The 23,559-nt window shown below is 40.0% G+C and overlaps 1 protein-coding gene across 1 annotated transcript; it reads right to left on the reverse strand.

Moving 5' to 3' along the window:
* Positions 1–2,710: 2,710 nt before the first annotated feature.
* Positions 2,711–23,063, reverse strand: LOC132153236 (zinc-binding protein A33-like). Its single transcript, XM_059562614.1, has 6 exons — positions 22,175–23,063; positions 21,704–21,799; positions 17,332–17,562; positions 17,224–17,246; positions 17,022–17,143; positions 2,711–3,281 (listed from the first exon to the last, which is right to left on the reverse strand). The coding sequence occupies exons 1-6, from the start codon at positions 22,565–22,567 to the stop codon at positions 2,794–2,796; spliced, it is 1,353 nt and encodes a 450-aa protein (XP_059418597.1). The 5' UTR covers positions 22,568–23,063; the 3' UTR covers positions 2,711–2,793.
* Positions 23,064–23,559: the final 496 nt, after the last annotated feature.

Genomic DNA, 23,559 nt, shown 5'->3' on the forward strand with positions numbered 1-23,559 from the left:
CGTCATAAAATAACTATTTGAGCGTGCGCGATTTCTGAATCGCTTTATAGCACGATTTTGTCTGGTTTTGTGACAGAGCACAGGAAATCTGTGTGCAAACATAGACATTCGCGCTCGTGCATTATTTTAATGTGCTTTCGCGTTACAATAACTCGATGCTGCTTTGACTTATGTCTGTTCTACAGACGTTAAACTTTTTGATAAAGTTCTAATTGGTTTTCTTTTGGAAATATGTTTCAAATTAATCCTGAATGCATTTAGCATATATGTGTGTACCAAAACAGTTAACAATCTAGCTTCTGAGTACTAAATTATTAACGTAATAATAGTGGGGTCAGTTAATTTTTTGCAATGGCCCGCGCAAACATATGTGTTTAGTTGTGTGGGCCGCGAGTTGAAAAGGTTGGGAACCACTGATTTAAAAAGCTGTTAACTTTTTTAATGTGGCTGAGTTAAAACATTCATTTTCACAATTCATGTACTCAAACAGTACACTGACTGAACTGCTGTGAAGAGAGAACTGAAGATGAACACAGAGCCGAGCCAGATAATGAACAAAAGATCGACTCGTTCTCGAGTCAAGAACCTTTTCTGTCGGACGTGTCCAATTCGAGAACCGAGGAGCTGATGATACTGCGCATGTGTGATTCAGTTTCAAGCAAGGGAATCATCGGCAATTACGTCATTACGTCGAGCGTAAAAGAACCGGTGAACCGTTTTCTTCAACCGGTTTATTGAATCGAACTGTCCGAAAGAACTGGTTCACTGAAAAGAACCATACTTCCCATCACTACTGGTGATCCGAAAATCGATGCAACTGGTTCTTGACTCGAGAACGAGTCAATCGTTATTTCGTTATCTGGCTCGACTCTGTGTTCATCTTCAGTTCTCTCTTCACAGCAGTTCAGTCAGTGTACTGTTTGAGTAAATGAATTACTCCGGGATATTGGCTTGTTTGAACTTAGAGGGAGTGTCAGCCACATTAAAAAAGTTAACAGCTTAAGTCATTTGTGGATTAATGCTTATTGGAGACGTGAACCGTTTCAAACGATTCAGTTCAATTTGATGTCACATGGACTACTTTGAAGATGTTTTTTATTACCTTTCAGGACATGGACAGTAGACCATACACACACTTTCAATGGAGGGACAGAAAGCTCTCGGACTAAAATATTCTAAACTGTGTTCCGAAAATGAACAGAGGTCTTATGCTGTGTTCACACCAAACGCGAATAGAGCGTCTGGCGCGAATGATTTCAATGTTAAGTCAATGCAAATGCGCGTTTCCAGGAATAAAAAGGACAGGAATAAAAAGGACCTATATATATATATATATATATATATATATATATAAAACATACTAATAGATTAATCGAATAAAGGCCAAAGATAAGAAACGTTTCGTTTTACCCCAAACAAATTATATTTTTTATCTTGAACCACTAAAGAGACATCAGAGCCAACGGCAAATGTCAGAAGGTCTAGCCGAGGTGAGGCTGCTCTAGGCGGATACATGAGCTCTGAGCTCCCGCTGATCGCATGGAGCTCATCTCCGAAATCGGCGAAACACATTTTTTTAAATAGACACTGTCTTTATAAATAAACCGCATATTTGAGTTTAAAACAACTACATTCTCGCCTGAAATACTTTTAAAACTACATTTCATGACACGATAACAGTAATATTTTGAAAATTATCCGAATAAAATGGCGGTTGAAAATGCTGAGTGAACTCAGCGGGCAGAAGCCCCCCCAATGACGCGAATTCGCGTCTGTTTTGAAGTTAATTTCACGCACGAATGAAGCGAATGATCTCAAAATGTTCAAGCGGCAAACTAGACGCGGTAGATGCGAATTTGACACTCTATTCCCGTTTGGTGTGAACACAGCATTACAGGTATTGAACGACATGAGGGTGAGTCTTTAATGACATAATTTTCCTTTTTGGCTGAACTAACCATTTACAAATAAATATATAACAAGTTAATTAAAATATGATACTTCTTTATCTTTTTGATGAATAAAAGATTAATAAAAGATTGATGAATTCCTGAGAATCAGGACAGAAGGCTGCTGTATTAAATAATTCCACGAATTAAAAGCACAGTTCATTTTAACCTATATGCCTTTTATTTCTATAATTAAATCTCTTTAATTAAAAATAGAGGCTTGCATATAAATCAGTAGTATCCACTACATTATTAATGTGCATTTCCATAGAATATGTATTTTAGTATTTGACATTAATTAAACCTTTTCCAGATAAATAAATAAATCATCCACCTGAAAAACATCTGAATGCTTCATTTTTAATCAGATTGTTTCTTATTTTTATGACTGTCGTGTTGTAATGAAGTTTCCACTGCTGACAGAGACATGACTGATTTAAACAAGCAAGTCAATTACATTCATTTATGACTTTATTGAGAAACATAAATAATCACTTCTCAGGGTTCCCCCTCAATGCATTTCCATGATTAAACCCTACTTATCATGACCAAACATTTAACCTTTCATTACTAAAATCATATAATCACATTTTCAATTATTCAAATAATTAAACTTTGTTCACAATCTGAGTCAAAGTCCCAGAGACTTTATTCTGAGAATCAGATTTTTAAAAATTATTTTAATCATGTTTCTATAGTAAGTATTTACATTTCATTTAACTGAAATAAACAATTATTCTTTTAGTCTCATGCTGAATAAATATTGAAATTGTGATATGGATTGAATATTGGAAAGATGATGAAAAGATGAAAGTAGATTGATCCAGAGCTACAGGAGTAACATTTACTGACTATTGAATGGTAAGATCCTCAGAGAGTCAGTGCTGAAGAAGAAAGGGAAAAGTGTGTCAGTGAAGTTGGCTGTGAATGTGTGTAGATGTGTGTTAGTTACAGGATCAGAGAATGACACTGTTCCTCTGTCATAGTCCAGATACACTGTCACATGCCCAAGATCCCGATTAACAGGAAAACCAAACTGATTAGACCATCCGCACTGCACACTCCATACATCAGTGTTAAAGAAAACACGTCCCTTCCTCTGGTTTGATTCTGTAGTTACTCCAAGTCTCCAGCCTGAACTCTCCTTAAACTCCACATCCCAGCAGTGTGTTCCTGAGTTAAAACCTTCTGAACCCAGAACACAGGAATAACTGTCAAATCTCTCTGGATTATCAGGAAGAGGTTGTTTGTTCCCGCTCCATCTCACACTGGTCAGATCATCAGACAGAACGAGATCTGGACGTGCAGTGTTTGGATCCAGAATCACAGGAGCTGATGAGACACAATCAACAGCTGCTTTATTCTGATGTTAATATAATGATCAAGAATGAACCACACACAGATTATTATGAATTATGACCAGTGTTCATTTTGACAGGCATTTCTGATTTAGTCTTAGTCTTTATCTTGAGTCTTAGTCACATTTTAGTCATTTGAGTTCAATTCAATTCAATTCAATTCAAGTTTATTTGTATAGCGCTTTTTACAATACAAATCGTTACAAAGCAACTTTACAGAAAATTATGTTTCTACAATATTTAGTAGTAGTTAGTAGTTTGTGCACGTTTGACAGGATTTTAGAAAAATAAAAATAATAATAATAATACAAAACGTAGTCAGCTATATGATGAACTATCAATATTATTAATTAATAGTAATTATACGATTCAGTCACACATGTAGCAATAATTGTTAGTTCTGTTTGTTGATTCAAGGTTAGGATCATCTGGGGTCCTCTGAGGGTCAGCATCATCTCTTCTCAGGTGTTCTGGATCCAGACTGGAGCTTGTATAAATCCTAGTTACCACGGGATGTAAATCCCGTGGCAAAACATAGAAACAAAATAGAGACATCATTAGCATAGCTGCTGATCCAACAAAGTAAAATTAGTTTAACCCAAGCTAAAGAATAAAAATGCAGATGCAACTACACTCACAATTTAAGAGATACATTATTCGAATGCTTGGCGAAAGAGATGCGTTTTTAATCTAGATTTAAACAGAGAGAGTGTGTCTGAACCCCGAACATTATCAGGAAGGCTATTCCAGAGTTTGGGAGCCAAATGTGAAAAAGCTCTACCTCCTTTAGTGGACTTTGCTATCCTAGGAACTACCAAAAGTCCAGCGTTTTGTGACCTTAGGGTGCATGATGGGTTGTAGCGTGGTAGAAGGCTAGTTAGGTACGCAGGAGCTAAACCATTTAGGGCCTTATAGGTAAGTAATGATAATTTGTAACTGATACGGAACTTAATAGGTAGCCAGTGCAGAGACTGTAAAATTGGGGTAATATGATCATATTTTCTTGACCTGGTAAGGACTCTAGCTGCTGCATTTTGGACTACCTGTAGATTGTTTATTGACGAAGCAGGACAACCACCTAGAAGTGCATTACAATAGTCCAGTCTAGAGGTCATGAATGCATGAACTAGCTTTTCTGCATCAGAAACAGATAACATGTTTCGTAGCTTGGCAATGTTTCTAAGATGGAAGAAAGCCGTTTTTGTAACATTGGAAATATGATTTTCAAAAGACAAATTGCTGTCTAATATAACACCCAGATTTCTGACTGTAGAGGAAGTAACAGTACATCCGTCTAGTTGCAGATTGTAATCTACAAGATTCTGTGTGGTGTTTTTTGGTCCAATAATTAATATCTCTGTCTTATCCGAATTTAATTGGAGAAAATTATTTGTCATCCAATCTTTTACATTTTTAACACACTCTGTTAGCTTAGATAATTGGGAAGTTTCATCTGGTCTCGTTGAGATATATAGCTGAGTATCATAAGCATAACAGTGGAAGCTAATTCCGTATTTTCTAATAATATTACCATGGGGCAACATGTATATTGAAAATAGAAGGGGACCTAGGACGGATCCTTGTGGCACTCCATATTTTACTGATGATAAATGAGATGACACCCCATTTAAGTAAACAAAATGGTAGCGATCGGACAGGTAGGATCTAAACCATCTTAGAGCCTGCCCTTGAATACCTGTATAGTTTTGTAATCGATCTATGAGTATGTCATGATCTATGGTGTCGAACGCAGCACTAAGATCAAGTAAGACTAGAAATGAGATGCAGCCTTGATCTGACGCAAGAAGCAGGTCATTTGTAATTTTAACAAGTGCAGTTTCTGTGCTATGGTGGGGCCTGAAACCTGACTGAAGTTCTTCATACAGATCATTTTTATGCAGGAAGGTGCTCAATTGAGCAGACACAACTTTTTCTAATATTTTAGACATAAATGGAAGATTTGAAATAGGCCTATAATTTGCCAGTACACTAGGATCTAGTTTTGGTTTCTTAATAAGAGGCTTGATAACCGCCAGCTTGAATGGTTTTGGGACGTGACCTAAAGATAACGACGAGTTAATGATATTGAGAAGCGGTTCTTCGGCTACAGGTAACAGCTCTTTTAGTAATTTAGTGGGTACAGGATCTAATAAACATGTTGTTGGATTAGATACAGTGATAAGTTTATTTAGCTCTTCCTGTCCTATATTTGTAAAGCACTGCAGTTTATCTTTGGGTGCGATGGATGAAACTGAAGTGTTAGACGCTGTAGAATCTACATTCGCTATTGTATTTCTAATATTATCTATTTTATCAGTGAAGAAATTCATAAAGTCATTACTATTTAACGTTGGTGGAATATTTGAATCAGGTGGCGTCTGGTAATTTGTTAATTTAGCCACTGTGCTAAATAAAAACCTTGGATTGTTTTGGTTATTTTCAATGAGTTTGTGGATATGCTCTGCCCTAGCAGTTTTTAGAGCCTGTCTATAGCTGGACATACTGTTTTTCCATGCAATTTTAAAAACTTCCAAGTTAGTTTTTCTCCATTTGCGTTCAAGACTATGAGTTACTTTCTTGAGAGAGTGAGTATTACTGTTATACCATGGCACAGTACGTTTTTCTCTAACATTTTTCAATTTGATGGGGGCAACAGCTTCTAATGTATTAGAGAAAATAGTGCCCATGTTGTCAGTAATTTCGTCTAATTCATGTGTATTTTTGGGTACAAATAGCAGTTGAGATAGATCAGGCAGGTTTGAGTCTTTTAAAGATTAAGTCGAAGAAAAAACATTGCATTTTTGTCAACTTTTAGTCATTTAGTCAAACTGCAGTTAACGATATTTATTTTGGTAGCTATTTTATATGTCGTTTTCAAACAAAAAATTGTCATTAATTCTTCTCTGTTTAGACCAAATCAATTAAGCTTATGAGAAATTTGAATCAAGGATTGTATTTGAAAAAAACTTGAATAAATGATGACAATTTTCATTCATTCCTTTAACAGTAGTGAAAAGGGAGAAACTAATAAAGAATTATAGTTGTTCATATATAATATAAATTATACAAATATATAATTTATACATTTAGAAAAAGAAGCATAATAGGGTAATAAGACAAATATGTAAGAGATACAAATTAAACAATTTTTTCAGATACAGTAGCTTAACATTTGTACATTTATTTAACATCTTTGTCAATTCTACGCGGACTACAAGCGCTGTTATTGGTCTGCTAGAACCTCTCCTTTCATATGTACTTGAGTTTGTGTGTGTTTTTGTGCACTTTAATATATTTTAATGTTACACCTTCTTATATGAAATAAAACAAAGCAAATAATAAGTGTATTTATAATACTACATAGCATTATACATCACTAGTTGTCTGTGACAAACAGTGTTGATCAGCCGTGGTACAAGTCCTTGTGGAGATGGAAAGAATGCCATCTTCTCCTGTTCCGTTGTTGTCTCCTTTTGTAGTTTTAAATAATGATTTAATGATTAATAATTTTGATATTTGATATTTATTTGCCACCGTCACCTTCACTGACGAGTCACTTCTTCTTTGGCTTTTGTTTAGGTACTTTGGTTTACACCAGCAACGTGCCCGTGGACACTGTAGACTAGCAGTTTGCATGTGTACTGCACATCGACGCGGACATATAAAGTGTGAATGAAAACTGACGCTTAGCCTACAGAGTAAAAGGCTACTGTCACGGTTGGTGAGCCGTTGTTTCGTCCTGGTCTTGTGTGTTTGTGTGTGTGTGGGTTTCTCGTTACACTGTTTGTTTTATGTGCGCGTTACCGCTGATCATGGGCAGCTGCATGTCATTTTCCCAGCCTATTTAATGCCCTGTCTTTTGTCTCATGTTTGTCAGATCGTTGTTGGAGTTTCCATTGTGTTGTTTCCTGTTCATGTTCTCCTCATGTGTACCTTCAGCTGAATTGAGTTCATCGTGTCAAACTGTACCTGTTCCAGTCTCATTGTGGATTCTACACCTAATTCATCACTCATCACTCCCGGGAATTCTTTACTCTGTCATCACTTATCTCTCCTGGATTGCCCATTGAAATTCCTGCATCACCACTCTCTTGCTGGCTGCAATGGGAAGACCTTTCCGCTGTTCTCTCAATAAAGAGATCTTTTACTTGCAACTTGCATCCACGTATTTTTACGTTACAGAACGATCTGACCATCATTATGGATGCAGCAAGTTCCGCTTCACTGACTGAGTTCATCAACCACAGTATTGCTTGTATGGATCATCAAAAGGAGAGTATCACCACCACGGGGTGCGCTGTGCAAGCACTCGTGACGCAGGTGTCCGAGCTCTCCCAACAATTCCAACACATAAGAAATCCCACTGCACCGCCCAATTCACCGGAGCCGAATAACCAACCTGAGCCATGCCTACCCATTTGTACTTACCCTCCTCACGGGTCTGGCGGCACTTTGGCTGTTATTAAGCCTCTCATCAAAAAACCACAACTTGACCCCAAAGAACTAGTTAATTATAGACCAATCTCGAATCTCCCTTTTCTGTCCAAGATACTAGAAAAGGTGGTATCCACACAATTATATTCCTTCTTAGAGAAAAATGGTACATGTGAGGATTTCCAGTCAGGATTTAGACCATATCATAGTACTGAGACTGCTCTCCTTAGAGTTACAAATGATCTGCTCTTATCATCTGATCGTGGGTGTATCTCTCTATTAGTTTTATTGGATCTTAGTGCTGCGTTTGACACATTCTTTTGCATAGACTTGAACACTTTGTTGGCATCAGTGGAAGTGCATTAGCATGGTTTAAATCGTACTTATATGACCGCCATCAGTTCGTAGCAGTGAATGAAGATGTATCCTATCGATCACAAGTGCAGTATGGAGTACCTCAAGGCTCAGTACTAGGGCCGCTACTCTTCACGCTTTATATGTTACCCTTGGGAGATATCATCAGGAAACATGGTGTTAGCTTTCACTGTTATGCTGATGATACTCAGCTCTATATTTCTTTGCAGCCCGGTGAAACACACCAATTTGAAAAACTAATGGATTGCATAGTCGATATAAAAAACTGGATGACGAGTAATTTCTTACTGCTAAATTCTGAAAAAACAGAGGTGTTAATTATAGGACCTAAAAACTCTGCTTGTAATAACCTAGAACACTGTCTAAGACTTGATGGTTGCTCTGTCAATTCTTCGTCATCAGTTAGGAACCCAGGTGTGCTATTTGATCGCAATCTTTCCTTAGAAAGCCACGTTTCTAGCATTTGTAAAACTGCATTTTTCCATCTCAAAAATATATCTAAATTACGGCCTATGCTCTCAATGTCAAATGCAGAAATGTTAATCCTTGCATTTATGACCTCAAGGTTAGATTATTGTAATGCTTTATTGGGTGGTTGTTCTGCACGCTTAGTAAACAAACTACAGCTAGTCCAAAATGCAGCAGCAAGAGTTCTTACTAGAACCAGGAAGTATGACCATATTAGCCCGGTCCTGTCAACACTGCACTGGCTCCCTATCAAGCATCGCATAGATTTTAAAATATTGCTTATTACTTATAAAGCCCTGAATGGTTTAGCACCTCAGTATTTGAATGAGCTCCTTTTACATTATAATCCTCTACGTCCGCTACGTTCTCAAAACTCAGGCAATTTGATAATACCTAGAATATCAAAATCAACTGCAGGCGGCAGATCCTTTTCCTATTTGGCGCCCAAACTCTGGAATAACCTACCTAACATTGTTTGGGAGGCAGACACACTCTTGCAGTTTAAATCTAGATTAAAGACCCATCTCTTTTACCTGGCATACACATAACATACTAATATGCTTTTATTATCCAAATCCGTTAAAGGATTTTTAGGCTGCATTAATTAGGTAAACCGGAACCGGAAACACTTCCCATAACACCCTATGTACTTGCTACATCATTAGAAGAATGGCATCTACGCTAATATTTGTCTGTTTCTCTCTTGTTCCGAGGTCACCGTGGCCACCAGATCCAGTCTGTATCCAGATCAGAGGGTCACTGCAGTCACCCGGATCCAGTACGTATCCAGACCAGATGCTGGATCAGCACCTAGAAAGGACCTTTACATCCCTGAAAGACAGCGGAGACCAGGACAACTAGATCCCCAGATACAGATCCCCTGTAAAGACCTTGTCTCAGAGGAGCACCAGGACAAGACCACAGGAAACAGATGATTCTTCTGCACAATCTGACTTTGCTGCAGCCTGGAATTGAACTACTGGTTTCGTCTGGTCAGAGGAGAACTGGCCCCCCAACTGAGCCTGTGTTCTCCCAAGGTTTTTTTCTCCATTCTGTCACCGATGGAGTTTCGGTTCCTTGCCGCTGTCGCCTCTGGCTTGCTTAGTTGGGGACACTTCATCTACAGCGATATCGTTGACTTGATTGCAAATAAATGCACAGACACTTTTTAACTGAACAGAGATGACATAACTGAATCCAATGATGAACTGCCTTTAACTATCATTTTTGCATTATTGACACTGTTTTCCTAATGAATGTCGTTCAGTTGCTTTGACGCAATGTATTTTGTTTAAAGCGCTATATAAATAAAGGTGACTTTGACTTTGACTTTGACTATGAGGCACTATGTGTGGGAAAACAAGGATCCATGCTGCGCTTCGTTCTAGGCACTCGCCGCCGAGATGAAGAGGGTCTTTGACCATGTGGTGGCAGGCAAGGATGCTGCCAGACTCCTCATGGATCTAAGACAAGGTGATTGTACGGTAGCTGACTACTCTATCAAGTTCAGAACATTGGCGGCAGAGTGCAGATGAAAGAAGGAGGCGCAGTGGGATATGTTCCTGCATGGGCTGGCCGACTGTATCCAACTGGTACCGTTGCCAATCCCAAGCCCGTGCAGGAAGGGAGAGCTCGGCTTTCCCAGGAAGAGAGAGAGAGAGGCGGAGATCCCGATGACTATGTCTATACTGCGGAGGAAAGGGCCATTTCCTACATTCGTGTTTAGTAAAAGAGCAAGCCCGATAGTAATGAAGAGGCTACTATCGGGTGGGATCACCATCGAGAAGTCCTCACCATCCACTCTCCTTCCCCACACACACCTGCCAAGCCTTACTTCGACTCCAGAGCTGAAGGTAATTTCATGGATCACACCACTTACAAGACAGATCTCTGTTAATGCGCTCAATGGACAGGAACTGCCCAGTATCTCCCTTACTACCGGTTCCATAACCCATACCACGTCAGGCAACCACAATGAAACCATCACGTTCAAGGCATTCAAGGCTGCATCTCATTTCTAGTCTTACTTGATCTAAGTGCTGCGTTCGACACCATAGATCATGACATACCAATAGATCGATTACAAAACTATACAGGTATTCAAGGGCAGGCTCTAAGATGGTTTAGATCCTACCTGTCCGATCGCTACCATTTTGTTTACTTAAATGGGGTGTCATCTCATTTATCATCAGTAAAATATGGAGTGCCACAAGGATCCGTCCTAGGTCCCCTTCTATTTTCAATATACATGTTGCCCCTTGGTAATATTATTAGAAAATACGGAATTAGCTTCCACTGTTATGCTGATGATACTCAGCTATATATCTCAACGAGACCAGATGAAACTTCCCAATTATCTAAGCTAACAGAGTGTGTTAAAAATGTAAAAGATTGGATGACAAATAATTTTCTCCAATTAAATTCGGATAAGACAGAGATATTAATTATTGGACCAAAAAACACTACACAGAATCTTGTAGATTACAATCTGCAACTAGACGGATGTACTGTTACTTCCTCTACAGTCAGAAATCTGGGTGTTATATTAGACAGCAATTTGTCTTTTGAAAATCATATTTCCAATGTTACAAAAACTGCATTCTTCCATCTTAGAAACATTGCCAAGCTACGAAACATGTTATCTGTTTCTGATGCAGAAAAGCTAGTTCATGCATTCATGACCTCTAGACTGGACTATTGTAATGCACTTCTAGGTGGTTGTCCTGCTGCTTCAATAAACAAGCTACAGGTAGTCCAAAATGCAGCAGCTAGAGTCCTTACGAGGTCAAGAAAATATGATCATATTACCCCAATTTTACAGTCTCTGCACTGGCTACCTATTAAGTTCCGAATCAGTTACAAATTATCATTACTTACCTATAAGGCCCTAAATGGTCTAGCTCCTGCGTACCTAACTAGCCTTCTACCACGTTACAACCCATCACGCACCCTAAGGTCACAAAACGCTGGACTTTTGGTAGTTCCAAGGATAGCAAAGTCCACTAAAGGAGGTAGAGCTTTCTCACATTTGGCTCCCAAACTCTGGAATAGCCTTCCTGATAATGTTCGGGGTTCAGACACACTCTCTCTGTTTAAATCTAGATTAAAAACACATCTCTTTCGCCAAGCATATGAAAAATGTATCTTTTAAATTGTGAGTGTAGTTGCATCTGATCAAATGTGCATTTTTATTCTTTAGCTTGTGTTAAACTAATTTTACTTTGTTGGAACATCAGCTATGCTAATGATGTCTCTATTTTGTTTCTATGTTTTGCCACGGGATTTACATCCTGTGGTAACTAGGATTTACACAAGCTCCAGTCTGGATCCAGAACACCTGAGAAGAGATGATGCTGACCCTCAGAGGACCCCAGATGATCCTAACCTTGAATCAACAACAGAACTAAATAATTATTGCTACATGTGTGACTGCATCATATGATAACTATTAATTAATAATATTGATAGTTCATCGTCTAGCTGACTACGTCTTGTATTATTATTTTTTATTTTTTCTAAAATCCTGTCAAATGTGCACAAACTACTAGCTACTACTAAATATTGTAGAAACATAATTATCTGTAAAGTTGCTTTGTAACGATTTGTATTGTAAAAAGCGCTATACAAATAAACTTGAATTGAATTGAAAAAAAAATCACGTGTTTCCCTCATGGACTCCCATAGTTCTCGGTCACCCCTGGCTTACTCAGCACAATCCCAGGGTGGATTGATGCCAGCACTCAATCTCTGAATGGAGCACTCAGTGTTATGAGTCTTGTCTTGTGTCTGCTTGTCCGTCTGTGTCTGTTTCTTTGTTTCAGGAGAAGGCAGTGGATTTATCAAATGTGCCCGAGGAGTACCTGGATCAGAAGGAATTGTTCAGTAAGTCCTGTGCTGCTTCTCTCCTTCCGCATCATCCCTATGACTGTGCTGTAGATTTACTGTGAGGTAAGTCTCAACCTAAAGGCAAACTTTACTCTCTTTCTGTTCCTGAGAGGGAGACCATGGAGAAATATATTTGTGATTCTCCTCTTCTCCAGCGGGGGCGGGGTTATTTTTGTGGGGAAGAAGGATGGTTCCTTGCGACCTTGTGTTAATTACAGAGGGCTGAGCAACATCTCGGAAAAAATACCTATCCTTTGCCGTTGATGTCTACAGGTTTCAAGAGGTTGCAAGGAGCATCAGTTTTCACAAAATTGGATTTACGTAATGCCTATCATTTGGTTCGCATTTCGAAGGTGGATGAATGGAAAACCGCATTTGGTTATGCTGTTCAGGCTTTCCAACTCCCGAGCGGTTTTCCAGGCACTTGTGAATGACGTGTTGACATGGTAGATCAATTCATATATGTCTATCTGGATGGCATACTGATTTTTTCATCTTCTCTCCAGGAACACGTTCAGCATGTCAAACGAGTGCTTCAGAGGCTGCTAGAGAATAGGCTTTTTGTCAAGGCGAATAAAAGCGATTTTCATGCACAGTCTGTTTCTTTTCTAGGACAAATTGTCTCATCTGAGGGAGTATGTATGGACCCTGATAAGGTTAAGGCTGTGGTAGATTGGCCAAGTCTCTTCTTCAGGTGGGGGCGCGCACCAAGGCTCAGACCGATCGCCACCGGTCGAAGCCTCCCGTATACATCGTGGGTCAAAAAGTGTGGCTTTCTACCAAGAACATTCCGCTCTGCTCCGTATCTAACAAGTTAGCTCCCAAATTTATTGGCATTTCCCTGTCACCAAGATTATTAGTCCAGTGGCAGTCTGACTCAAACTTCCTCCTGCGTACAGGAGAATACACCCCGCCTTCCATGTATCAAAGATCAAACCCGTTTTTCATTCACACATTAATCCGTCGGCCCCGGTTCCCCCAATGCCACGACTCGTAGATGGGGAACCTACATATTTGGTGATCCGTATTCTGGACTCGAGATGGAGGGAATGCGGATTCCAGTACTTGGTGGACTGGGAAGGTTACGGTTCAGAGGAGAGAAGTTGGGTTCCTACTAGGGACATCCTGGATCACTCCCTTATCGATGATTACAATAGACAGGTAGGATTATCTGGGAATTTCAGGAGGCGTTCCTAGGGGGGAGAGTACTGTCACGGTTGGTGGATTGCCCACCGAAGTCCCTGCGTCACCATTCTCCTGCTGGCTGCAACGGGAAGACCTTTTTGCTGTTTTCTCAATAGAGATCTTTTACTTGCAAGTCAAGTCAATTTATTTATAGAGCACAACATTAAAGGGTTAGTTCACCAAATAATCAAAATTATTTAATTAATAACCCACCCTCATGTCGTTCCAAATCAGTGAGACTTCAGTTTATCGTTGGAACACAGTTTAAGATATTTTAGATTTAGTCCGAGAGCTCTCTGTCCCTCCATTGAAACTGTGTGTACGGTCTACTGTCCATGTCCAGAAAGGTAAGAAAACCATCATCAAAGTAGTCCATGTGACATCAGAGGGTCAGTTAGAATTTTTTGAAGCATCAAAAATACATTTTGGTCCAAAAATAGCAAAAACTACGACTTTATTCATCATTGTCTTCTCTTCCGTGTCTGTTGTGAGAGAGTTCAAAACAAAGCAGTTTGTGATATCCGGTTCTCGAACGAATCATTCGATGTAACCGGATCTTTTTGAACCAGTTCACCAAATCAAACGGAATAATTTTAAACGGTTCGCGTCTCCAATACGCATTGATCCATAAATTACTTAAGCTGTTAACTTTTTTTAATGTGGCTGACACTCCCTCTGAGTTCAAACAAACCAATATCCCGGAGTAATTCATTTACTCAAACAATACACTGACTGAACTGCTGTGAAAAGAGAACTGAAGATGAACACAGAGCCGACCCAGATAACGAACAAAAGACTGTCTCGTTCATGAGTCAAGAACCGGTTGCATCGGTTTTTGGATCACCAGTAGTTACATTTACATTTAATCATTTAGCAGACACTTTTATCCAAAGTGACTTACAAATGAGAACAATAGAAGCAGTCAGGTCAACAAGAGAACAACAACAGTATACAAGTGTCATGACAAGTCTCAGTTAGTCTAGTACAGAACGCATAGCCAGGTTTTATTTTTTTTTAATAAATTAAAAGACAAGAAAAGAAGGAAAAGTGCTAGTATTAGTTGGTTAAGTGCTGGCTAAAAAGATGAGTATTTAGATGTTTCTTGAAAATGAGTAAAGACTCAGCTGTACGAATTGAGATCGGGAGGTCATTCCACCAGCTGGGCACAATCCAGGAAAAGGTCCGTGAGAGTGATTTTGAACTTCTTTGGGATGGCACCACAATGCATCATTCACTTGCACAGTGCAAACTTCTGGAGGGCACATAAGATTTAACCAGTGAGTTTAGGTATGTTGGTGCCGTGCCAGTGGTTGTCTTGAAGGCAAGCATCAGTACCTTGAATTTGATGCGAGCGGCTACTGGTAGCCAGTGTAACCTGATGAGGAGAGGAGTAACGTGAGCTTTTTTTGGCTCATTGAAGACAACCCTCGCTGCTGCATTCTGCATCAATTGCAGAGGCTTGACAGTACATGCAGGAAGGCCCGCCAGGAGAGCATTACAATAGTCCAGTCTGTAGAGAACAATAGCTTGGACAAGAAGTTGGGTGGCTTGCTCTGACAGGAAGGGTCTTATCTTCCTAATGTTGTATAAGGCAAATCTGCAGGACAGGGTCGTTGTAGCAATGTGGTCTGTGAAGCTTAACTGATGATCCATCACAAATCCTATGTTTCTGGCTGTCCTCGAAGGAGTAATGGTTAACGAACCCAGCTGTATAGAGAAGTTGTGATGAAGCTATGGGTTAGTTATGAGTTCTGTCTGTGTAAGGTTAAGCTAAAGGTGATGGTCATACATCCAGCTAGAAATGTCACTCAGACAGGCTGAAATGCGAGCAGCTACTGTTGGGTCATCTGGTTGGAATGAGAAGTAGAGTTGGGTGTCATCAGCGTAGCAGTGATAAGAAAAGCCATGCTTCTGAACGACAGATCCTAATGACGTCATGTAGATGGAGAAGAGAAGTGGTCCAAGTACTGAGCCTTGAGGAACCCCGGTAGCAAGGTGTTGTGACTTAGAAACATCACCCCTCCATGACACACTGAAGGATCTGTCAAAGAGGTATGACTTAACCCACAGGAGTGCGGTTCCAGAGATGCCCATCTTTCTGAGGGTGGACAGGAGAATCTGGTGATTAATGGTGTCAAAAGCAGCAGACAGGTCCAGTAAGATGAGTACTGAGGATTTTGAAGTTGCTCTTGCTAGTCGCAGGGCTTCAGTAATACCATGCACACAGTTTCAATGGAGGGACTGTGCGGTCTCGGACTAAATCTAAAAAATCTTAAACTGTTTTCCGAAGATAAACAGAGGTCTCCGTATCCAAGGTACTTTACAATAAAATGTTACCTAATAAGCAACAGAGATCAAAAATGAAAGGGAAAAGAGATAAAATATAAAATAAAATATAAATATGTATATAAAAAACACATCAAATGTGTTTATGTTATGTACATAGCATCACTCAAAAGCAAGGGTGTAAAAATAAGTCTTTAAGTTTGATTTAAAAACACAGAGTGATGGAGAGGCCCTGATAGTAAAGGGTAAACTGTTCCAGAGTTTAGGGGCAGCAAGAGCAAAAGCTCTGTCACCTTTGGATTTACAACGAGAATGAGGGACAGATAAAATAACTTGTATCCACGTATATTTTACTTAACAGTTATGGCATAGGTTTGATGCATGATTATAAATAAGTCAGAGCTCAACAGTACCATTGCAGTACACGCATGCCTTCCATCTTAAAGCTGAGCAGTCTCAAATCTGCCCCTATGGCTCTCAATTAGAGCACGCTGCAGTTCCACCTTTCAACCACAGATTTATGTTGCAAAACTGTGGGGCGCTGTTGAGCTCAAGAGAACTCAGGCACCGTCTGCCCGATTATATAATGAATACATGTGCGGGATTTAAATATATACTGCTTACTTTATGATTTAAAAATCTGAAAAATATTTGTTGCAGAATGCTGAACACTTTTACAAGTTATTATTGTTTCAGTTTATCTTGTGGATGAATATAGACGAGCCACGCCTTAACATATATTAGTTTTAGCTTGTCAACATCTTGTCTTTGTTGAAGAAATTAACACTGATTATGACACTCATGTTATTGATCAAACACATAAGAAATTATCCTCTGATCACTGTCATTGTTTGTTACAGTAAATATTTTAGATTTGCCAATCAATCAAACTGAAATTAGATTTGCTGTATCACTGTAACTGTAAATATCATGTGGACCAAAGTTGCTCTTCTCTTGTTTTGGGCTCATTTTGGAGTAGCAGCTCATCTGGTTATTCACACATAATGCTGAAATGTGTCAATATTCCCTCATGTGTCATTTCCAGTGTGTGTGTAACATCACAGATCTTCTCCACACTAACTGTTTTGAACGATGTCCTGCATCTTCTTCCAGACTCTGAAGGGCAGGTTGCCCAAGTAACGCGGCACATGAATCAAAGCTCCAAAAGGCATCTGTGGATCCGGCTGTGATGAGATCTGGACTCTGGAAGAACATTCAGCATCAGATCTGCAGTGGCTTTGGATCAGAAGCAGAGAGAGCAGAGACACCAGCAGATCACTCACCTTTCCATCGTGACTGGAAACTCCTGCAGAACAAACACACCATTGATCATTAAGAACTCAATCAATCATCAATCAATCAATCAATCAATGGATGATCTGAAATTAGACCTCCAGAAAGCAGGCGTCACTGGCTTTCATCATCTCCTCCGTGTCTTTGATTTTGTGTGAAAGAGCTGAGATGTGTCTGTTCATCTCCTCCAGCTTTTCCTTCATCATCTGCTTCTTCTGCTCCTCTTCCTCTCTCAGTGCAGTGATTGTAGCTTCTTCTTCATTTCTGAGAAACTGATGAAGCTTCTCAAACTGCTGTTTAATCTGACGCTCTGTGTGCTCAGCTTGAGACTGAAATCAAATCACATTCACTTCAATCAACTCCATCAATACATTAACACATCACATCATTCAGATCCAAGAGAAACTCAGACAAGGACATATAACAGATTCAGAAGCAGATTGCTGCTCATCATTTACAAAAATAATCAACTGGAATCAATATATCTGGAATCAAATATAACTAGATTAAAAAGTTTGTCAAGTCAAACATTAAGTTGGCTTGAGAAAGCCTGACCAGAATGTTTGAAAAGTGTAATAAGTTTAAGAAGTTAAAGAAGTTTAAAAAAGCAAGTGATTAGCATATTAATAGCATTACAAAAAAGTGATAAATATGTCAATAGCATGATTAGCATAGTTACTAGCATGTTGCTTGCATGTTTCTAGCATAATTAGCATGTCACTTGCATGTTCCTAGCATGAATAGCAAGTGACTAGCATGTCGTTAGCATGACTACCAAGTTACTAGCATGTGGCTAGCATGTTTCTAGCATGATTAGCATGTTGCTAACATGTTTCTAGCATGATTAGCGTGTTGTTATGATGTTTCTAGCATGATTAACATGTCACTAACATGTCCCTAACATGATCAGTAAGTGACTATCATGTTGCTAGCATGATTAGCAAGTGACTAGCATGTCACTAGCATTATTAGCAAATTACTTGCATGTCGCTAACATGTTTCTAGCATGATTAGCATGTTACTAGCATGTCGCTAGCATGATTAACAAGTGACTAGCATGTCATTAGCATGATTAACAAGTGACTAGCATGTTCCTAGCATGATTAGCAAGTGACTAGCATGTTCCTAGCATTATAAGCCAGTGACTAGCATGTTACTATCATGATTAAGAAAGTGACTAGCATATTACTAACATGATTAGCAAGGGACTAGCATGTTTCTAGAATGTTTCTAGCATAATTAGCATGTCACTAGCATGTTCCTAGAAATGCAGATTAAGTCAAGGTAAGCATTAGGCGTCCAAGCACAATGATTTGTGTAGATGATGCAGTTACACAAATTTAAGTTAAAGTTAAATTAAGTTAAATTATGAGTCCTTATATGAAAATAGATAACTAATATAGTGTCCCCTCTTCACTTTTTCAGTAATGTGTGATAACTTCAGAAATATGTTGGCAATACTATTAAAATACTATAAAAAGCAGTGGTACTATCATGTTGTTAGCAGGATTAGCAAGTAACTAGAATGTTCCTAGCATGATTTGCAAAGTGACTAGCATGTCGCTAGCAATACTAACAAGTTACTAGATGTTTCTAGCATGATTAGCATGTCGCTAGCATGTTTCTAGCAAGATAAGCATGTTGTTAGCATGTCGTAAACATGATTAGCAAGTTACTAACATGTTGTTATCATGTTTCTAGAATGATTGGCATGTTACTAGCATGTTAAGAAAGTGACTAGTATGTGACTAGCATGTTTGTAACATCATTAGCATGTTGCTAGGATAAAATAGATAACTGATATAGTGTCACGGTTGGTAAAACTGTCTTATCTGCTAATCTCTATGTGGGTGGAGTTTTGTGTGTCTCTCGTCAGCACTGATCATTTCATGTGGGCACAGCCACAGCTGCCACTCATTTCCTGCTCCCTACTTATTGACCTGTCTTTCGTCTTTGTGTTTGTCAGATTGTTGTTTGAAGCTCCCTGTTGTATGCCTGGTTTTCTCGTTCCTGTTTCTTCCCTGTTTCATCTCCTCACTGGATCTACACATGACTGGAACCCCATCCACTCCACTCAACATCGTATCGCTCATCTCAGTTTCTGCGTCACGCTCTCCTGCTGCCTCACCTCATCGCCACTTCCTGGACACCTGTGACATCACCTCTCTACATTCCATTTGTCCCTGTTGTTTTCCACTGTTCACTTGTGTGCCTCTCAATAAATCTACTATCATTACTTGCAATTGCTTCCTCACCCTCATTGCCGTTACAGAACGATCTGACCAAATGTGGAAGCAGTCGCACTCTCTGAATTCATCCACCACAGCGTCACCCAATATGGATCAACAGCAGGAGAGCATCGGTAACACCAGTTCAAGTTCTGGTGGCGCAGGTGTCCGAGCTCATCCAGCAAATCCAACAGCTAACCTCTCTCGCTGCGCCGCCTGCACCATCTGTTCCCCAAGCTGTCCCTGAACCCAGCTATTGGCCGGAGCCCCGCCTACCAGTTCCTGAGAGTTACTCCGGTGAGCCGAATTTCTGTAGAGCATTCCTTACCAGATGTTCCATGCATTTCTCATTGCAGCCTTGCACTTTCGAGATGGACGAGTCTAAGGTGGTCTTTGTTCTAACCTGGGGAGGAAGGTGGGAACTCTGCCGGGAAGACCTCATCATCCACTCTCCTTCCGGTGAGACTGAGATGGGCCAACAACACGCACCCTTCTGGACTCTGGAGCGGAGGGTAACTTCATGGACACCACTCTCGCACAACAGTTGAAACTTCCTATTACTTCTCTCTTGCACCAGATCTCTGTCAGGGCACTTAATGGCCAGGAACTTCCCAACATCATCTTCACCACTGGACCCATAACTCTCCTCACCTCTGGAAACCACACTGAGACCATTCCCTTCCTCCTCATGGACTCCCCCATGGCAACCATTGTCCTAGGTCACCCTTGGCTTGTCAAGCACAATCCACGAGAGGATTGGGGTTCCAACTCCATCACCTCGTAAAGCGAACGTTGTCATGAGTCCTGTCTGGTGTCTGCTTGTTCTTCTGTGACTGGTTCTGTTTTTCAGGAGAAGGCAGCGATTTTGTCAAACTTGCCCGCAGAGTATCTGGGCCTGAAGTGTATTTTACCTGAGAAATTAGTTATCTCATCACTCATATGGGAGGTTGAGTTGAAGGTCAAGACACCTTAGAAGGGGTAACGCCTCGGCCTGGGTGCCCACCGATTTGGTTGTTCATTCCGGAGGGGTTGCTGTTGGCTGTTGGGACTTTCTTACTGGAAGACCTCAGGCAGTACTGGTCGGCAGTAACACATCCAGCACCATCACACTGAACACTGGGCCCCCCCCAAGGATGTGTGCTGAGCCCCCTCCTCTTCACTCTGCTGACCCACGACTGCACACCATCACACAACTCCAACCTCTTTATTAAGTTTGCGGATGACACGACTGTGGTGGGTCTCATTAGCAACAGAGATGAGACAAACTACAGGAGCGAGGTGAGTCACCTGGCCAGAAGGTGCAGTGACAACAATCTCTCTTTTTGAACGTGTAGAAGACGAAGGAGATAAATGTTGACTTTAGGAAAGTGCACACTCAGCATGTTCCTCTGACCATCGACAGTGTGACTGTGGAGAGAGTGAGCAGCACCAAGTTCCTGGGTGTGCACATCAGAGAGGACCTCTCCTGGACCGACAACACTGTAGCACTGGCCAAGAAATCACAGCAGCATCTCTACTTCCTCCGCAAACTGAGGAGAGCCCCAACCCCCATCATGTACACCTTCTACAGAGGCATCAACAAGAGCATCCTGACGAGCTGCATCACTGTGTGGTATGGTGCCTGCAACACATCCTGCCGGAAGAGAGCAGCTGAGTAGATCATTGGTGTCTCTCTCCCCTCCCTCCAGGACATTTATGGAACCTGTCTCACCCACAAAGCCCTCTGCATTGCAGGCGATCCCACCCACCCGTCACTCAGCTTCTCCATCAGGCTGTCAGGAAGCTGAACTCGCTCCCGAACTTGCCCCCCGTCCAGTAGCCAAACAGTAGCCAAATGACAGTAGCCAAAACCACTTAAAAACCACCAGCTTGGGCGACCAGCCAAAGCAACCGATCAGCTTAGGCTGCATCCCCTCAAAGAAAGTCTATGGGATTTTAGGTGGTTTTGGTAGTCTGGTTTACGAAAACCGTAAGCCAGATCAGTTAAAAAAGATATAGCAACCCGAGTCAGACCAGTCTGAAGGTCTGACCCGAGTTTGGTGGTTGTAGCTTGAAAGCTCTAGTAGGAGATATATTTTAAAATGTAGTCTCAGAAGAAGAAGAAGAAGAAGAAGAAGAAAAAGAAAAAGAAGTTTAAATAGAATTTCAGTAAGTTGGCTTTCTTAAGCCAACTTAACTAACCATAATTGTGTTTATTGATGCTACAGCTGTACTGAAAATGACTGATTCCGTTTTTCTTCACCTTGATGTGTTGAACTGTTCTCTCAAACTCTCCTTTCATTTTTTCATTGTGTTGAAGTTTCTTCTGTAAGGACTTCAGTTCTATATTGAGCGCCTCCTAGAATCGAACAAAATAAAAATATATAAAATTATATATATATATATATATATATTAATACGATTATATTATTAAGATTACAGCGAAGAGAAGAGAATATCATACAGTGCTGTGTTTTGTGTAAATCTCACACTAAATTGATTCAGTAAACATAAAACAGAGTAAAAACAAAATACACTTTTTTATCAGTATGAATATGATCTCTTACCCAGTGACTACACTTTAGTTCACAAACACAGAACAAATCAGAGCAGAGTTTATGTCATATGAAGTTGAGTAAAACAGCAGAGAGAAATACTGAGTGCATGAATGTGATGATATCTGTGTTTATGACTTATTGTTCTTTATAAATGAAACAAGAGACATTTGTCCTACCTTATATGAAGGAACAACTTCACTGATGGGTCTGAATGTGTGACTGACGTGTTTCTCTGAATCTCTGCACACTACACACACCGGCTGTTTGTCCTCCAGACAGAAGAGTTTGAGTTTCTCACTGTGTAAACTGCAGATCTCCTCAGATCCTGATGAACGACTCTCATTTCTCTCCTCCATGAACGACTCACACAAGTTTTGTAATGCCAGATTTAATGGAGGATATTTTGAGGATCTTGTCCTGCAGACAGGACACTCCGGAGTTTTCTTGATTCTCCAGAACTGTTGAAGACACTCTTTACAGACACTGTGACTACATGATAAAAGAACTGGAGACTTGAAGATATCATAGCACACGGGACAATTATAGTCATATTCAGCTGATGAAGCCATTTTCACTGTTTGAGCTCCAGTAACCTAAACTTTACTTTCACTTTCTGAACGACGGTTTCAAAAACGAATAACCACGAGAATCACAAAGATCTGCTGTCTGTTCAGAAACAAACTTCAAAGTCTTTCTCTTCGTCGTCCTCTACTGCGGCCACTCTATCTGCGCTTCAAGTTCATTGCACGTCTACTCGGCGGTGCGTGGTAGATCAACGTGCGAGCGTGTTAAAGGCCCTACCGTCTCCTTTAGCAAATCCTCCTTCGGCTGTCATATTTATTCATAATCACGAAGGAGGATTTACTAAAAGAAGACTGTAGCGCTCACACGTTAATGTACCACGCACGGCCGAGTAGACGCGCAATAGATTTGAAGCGCAGATGGCGTGACCGCGTTTCGTCCTCTGATGGCTGATTCTTGTTTGCTTTTGTCAAAGAGAAGAAAATCAGTGACAGAAAGAAGAAATAACGAGTCCGTCTCTTCCTGGTGGTGTTGTAAGAGTGTGGAGTTTCTGATCGCTCAATAAAAAAATGTTGGGTTAAAAATAACCCAACAAGTAAACCAAATATGGGTAGGCATATCACCTTCCCAACTGTGTGTTATTTTTAACCCAATGATTGGGGTAAAAGCCAGCTGGGTTAAAAATAACCCAATAGCTTGGTTAAATGTTTACATGAGATTATTTTAATGAATAAAATACGCTGTTTTCAAATACTGATTGTTAATTTAAGTAGAAAAACAATATATCTGTTTTAAAACCGGTTTTAAGTTTTAAACGATAAATGGCGAGCTTAGTAGCTATTTAATATAAATATGCAAAATTATTTGCATGAATTCAGAATACACCAGTGAAGATGTAGAACACATAACTAATAAAAGTTGAAGTACAAATATGCAAAATACACATTACATTCAAAACAAATGTATTTATACAATATACATAAATTAATATACATGTTAAATTCAAAACACAAATATGCACAAACAGCACAAATATTCA

The sequence above is a fragment of the Carassius carassius genome, chromosome 11, assembly GCF_963082965.1.
Source record: "Carassius carassius chromosome 11, fCarCar2.1, whole genome shotgun sequence".
Classification (NCBI taxonomy): domain Eukaryota; kingdom Metazoa; phylum Chordata; class Actinopteri; order Cypriniformes; family Cyprinidae; genus Carassius; species Carassius carassius.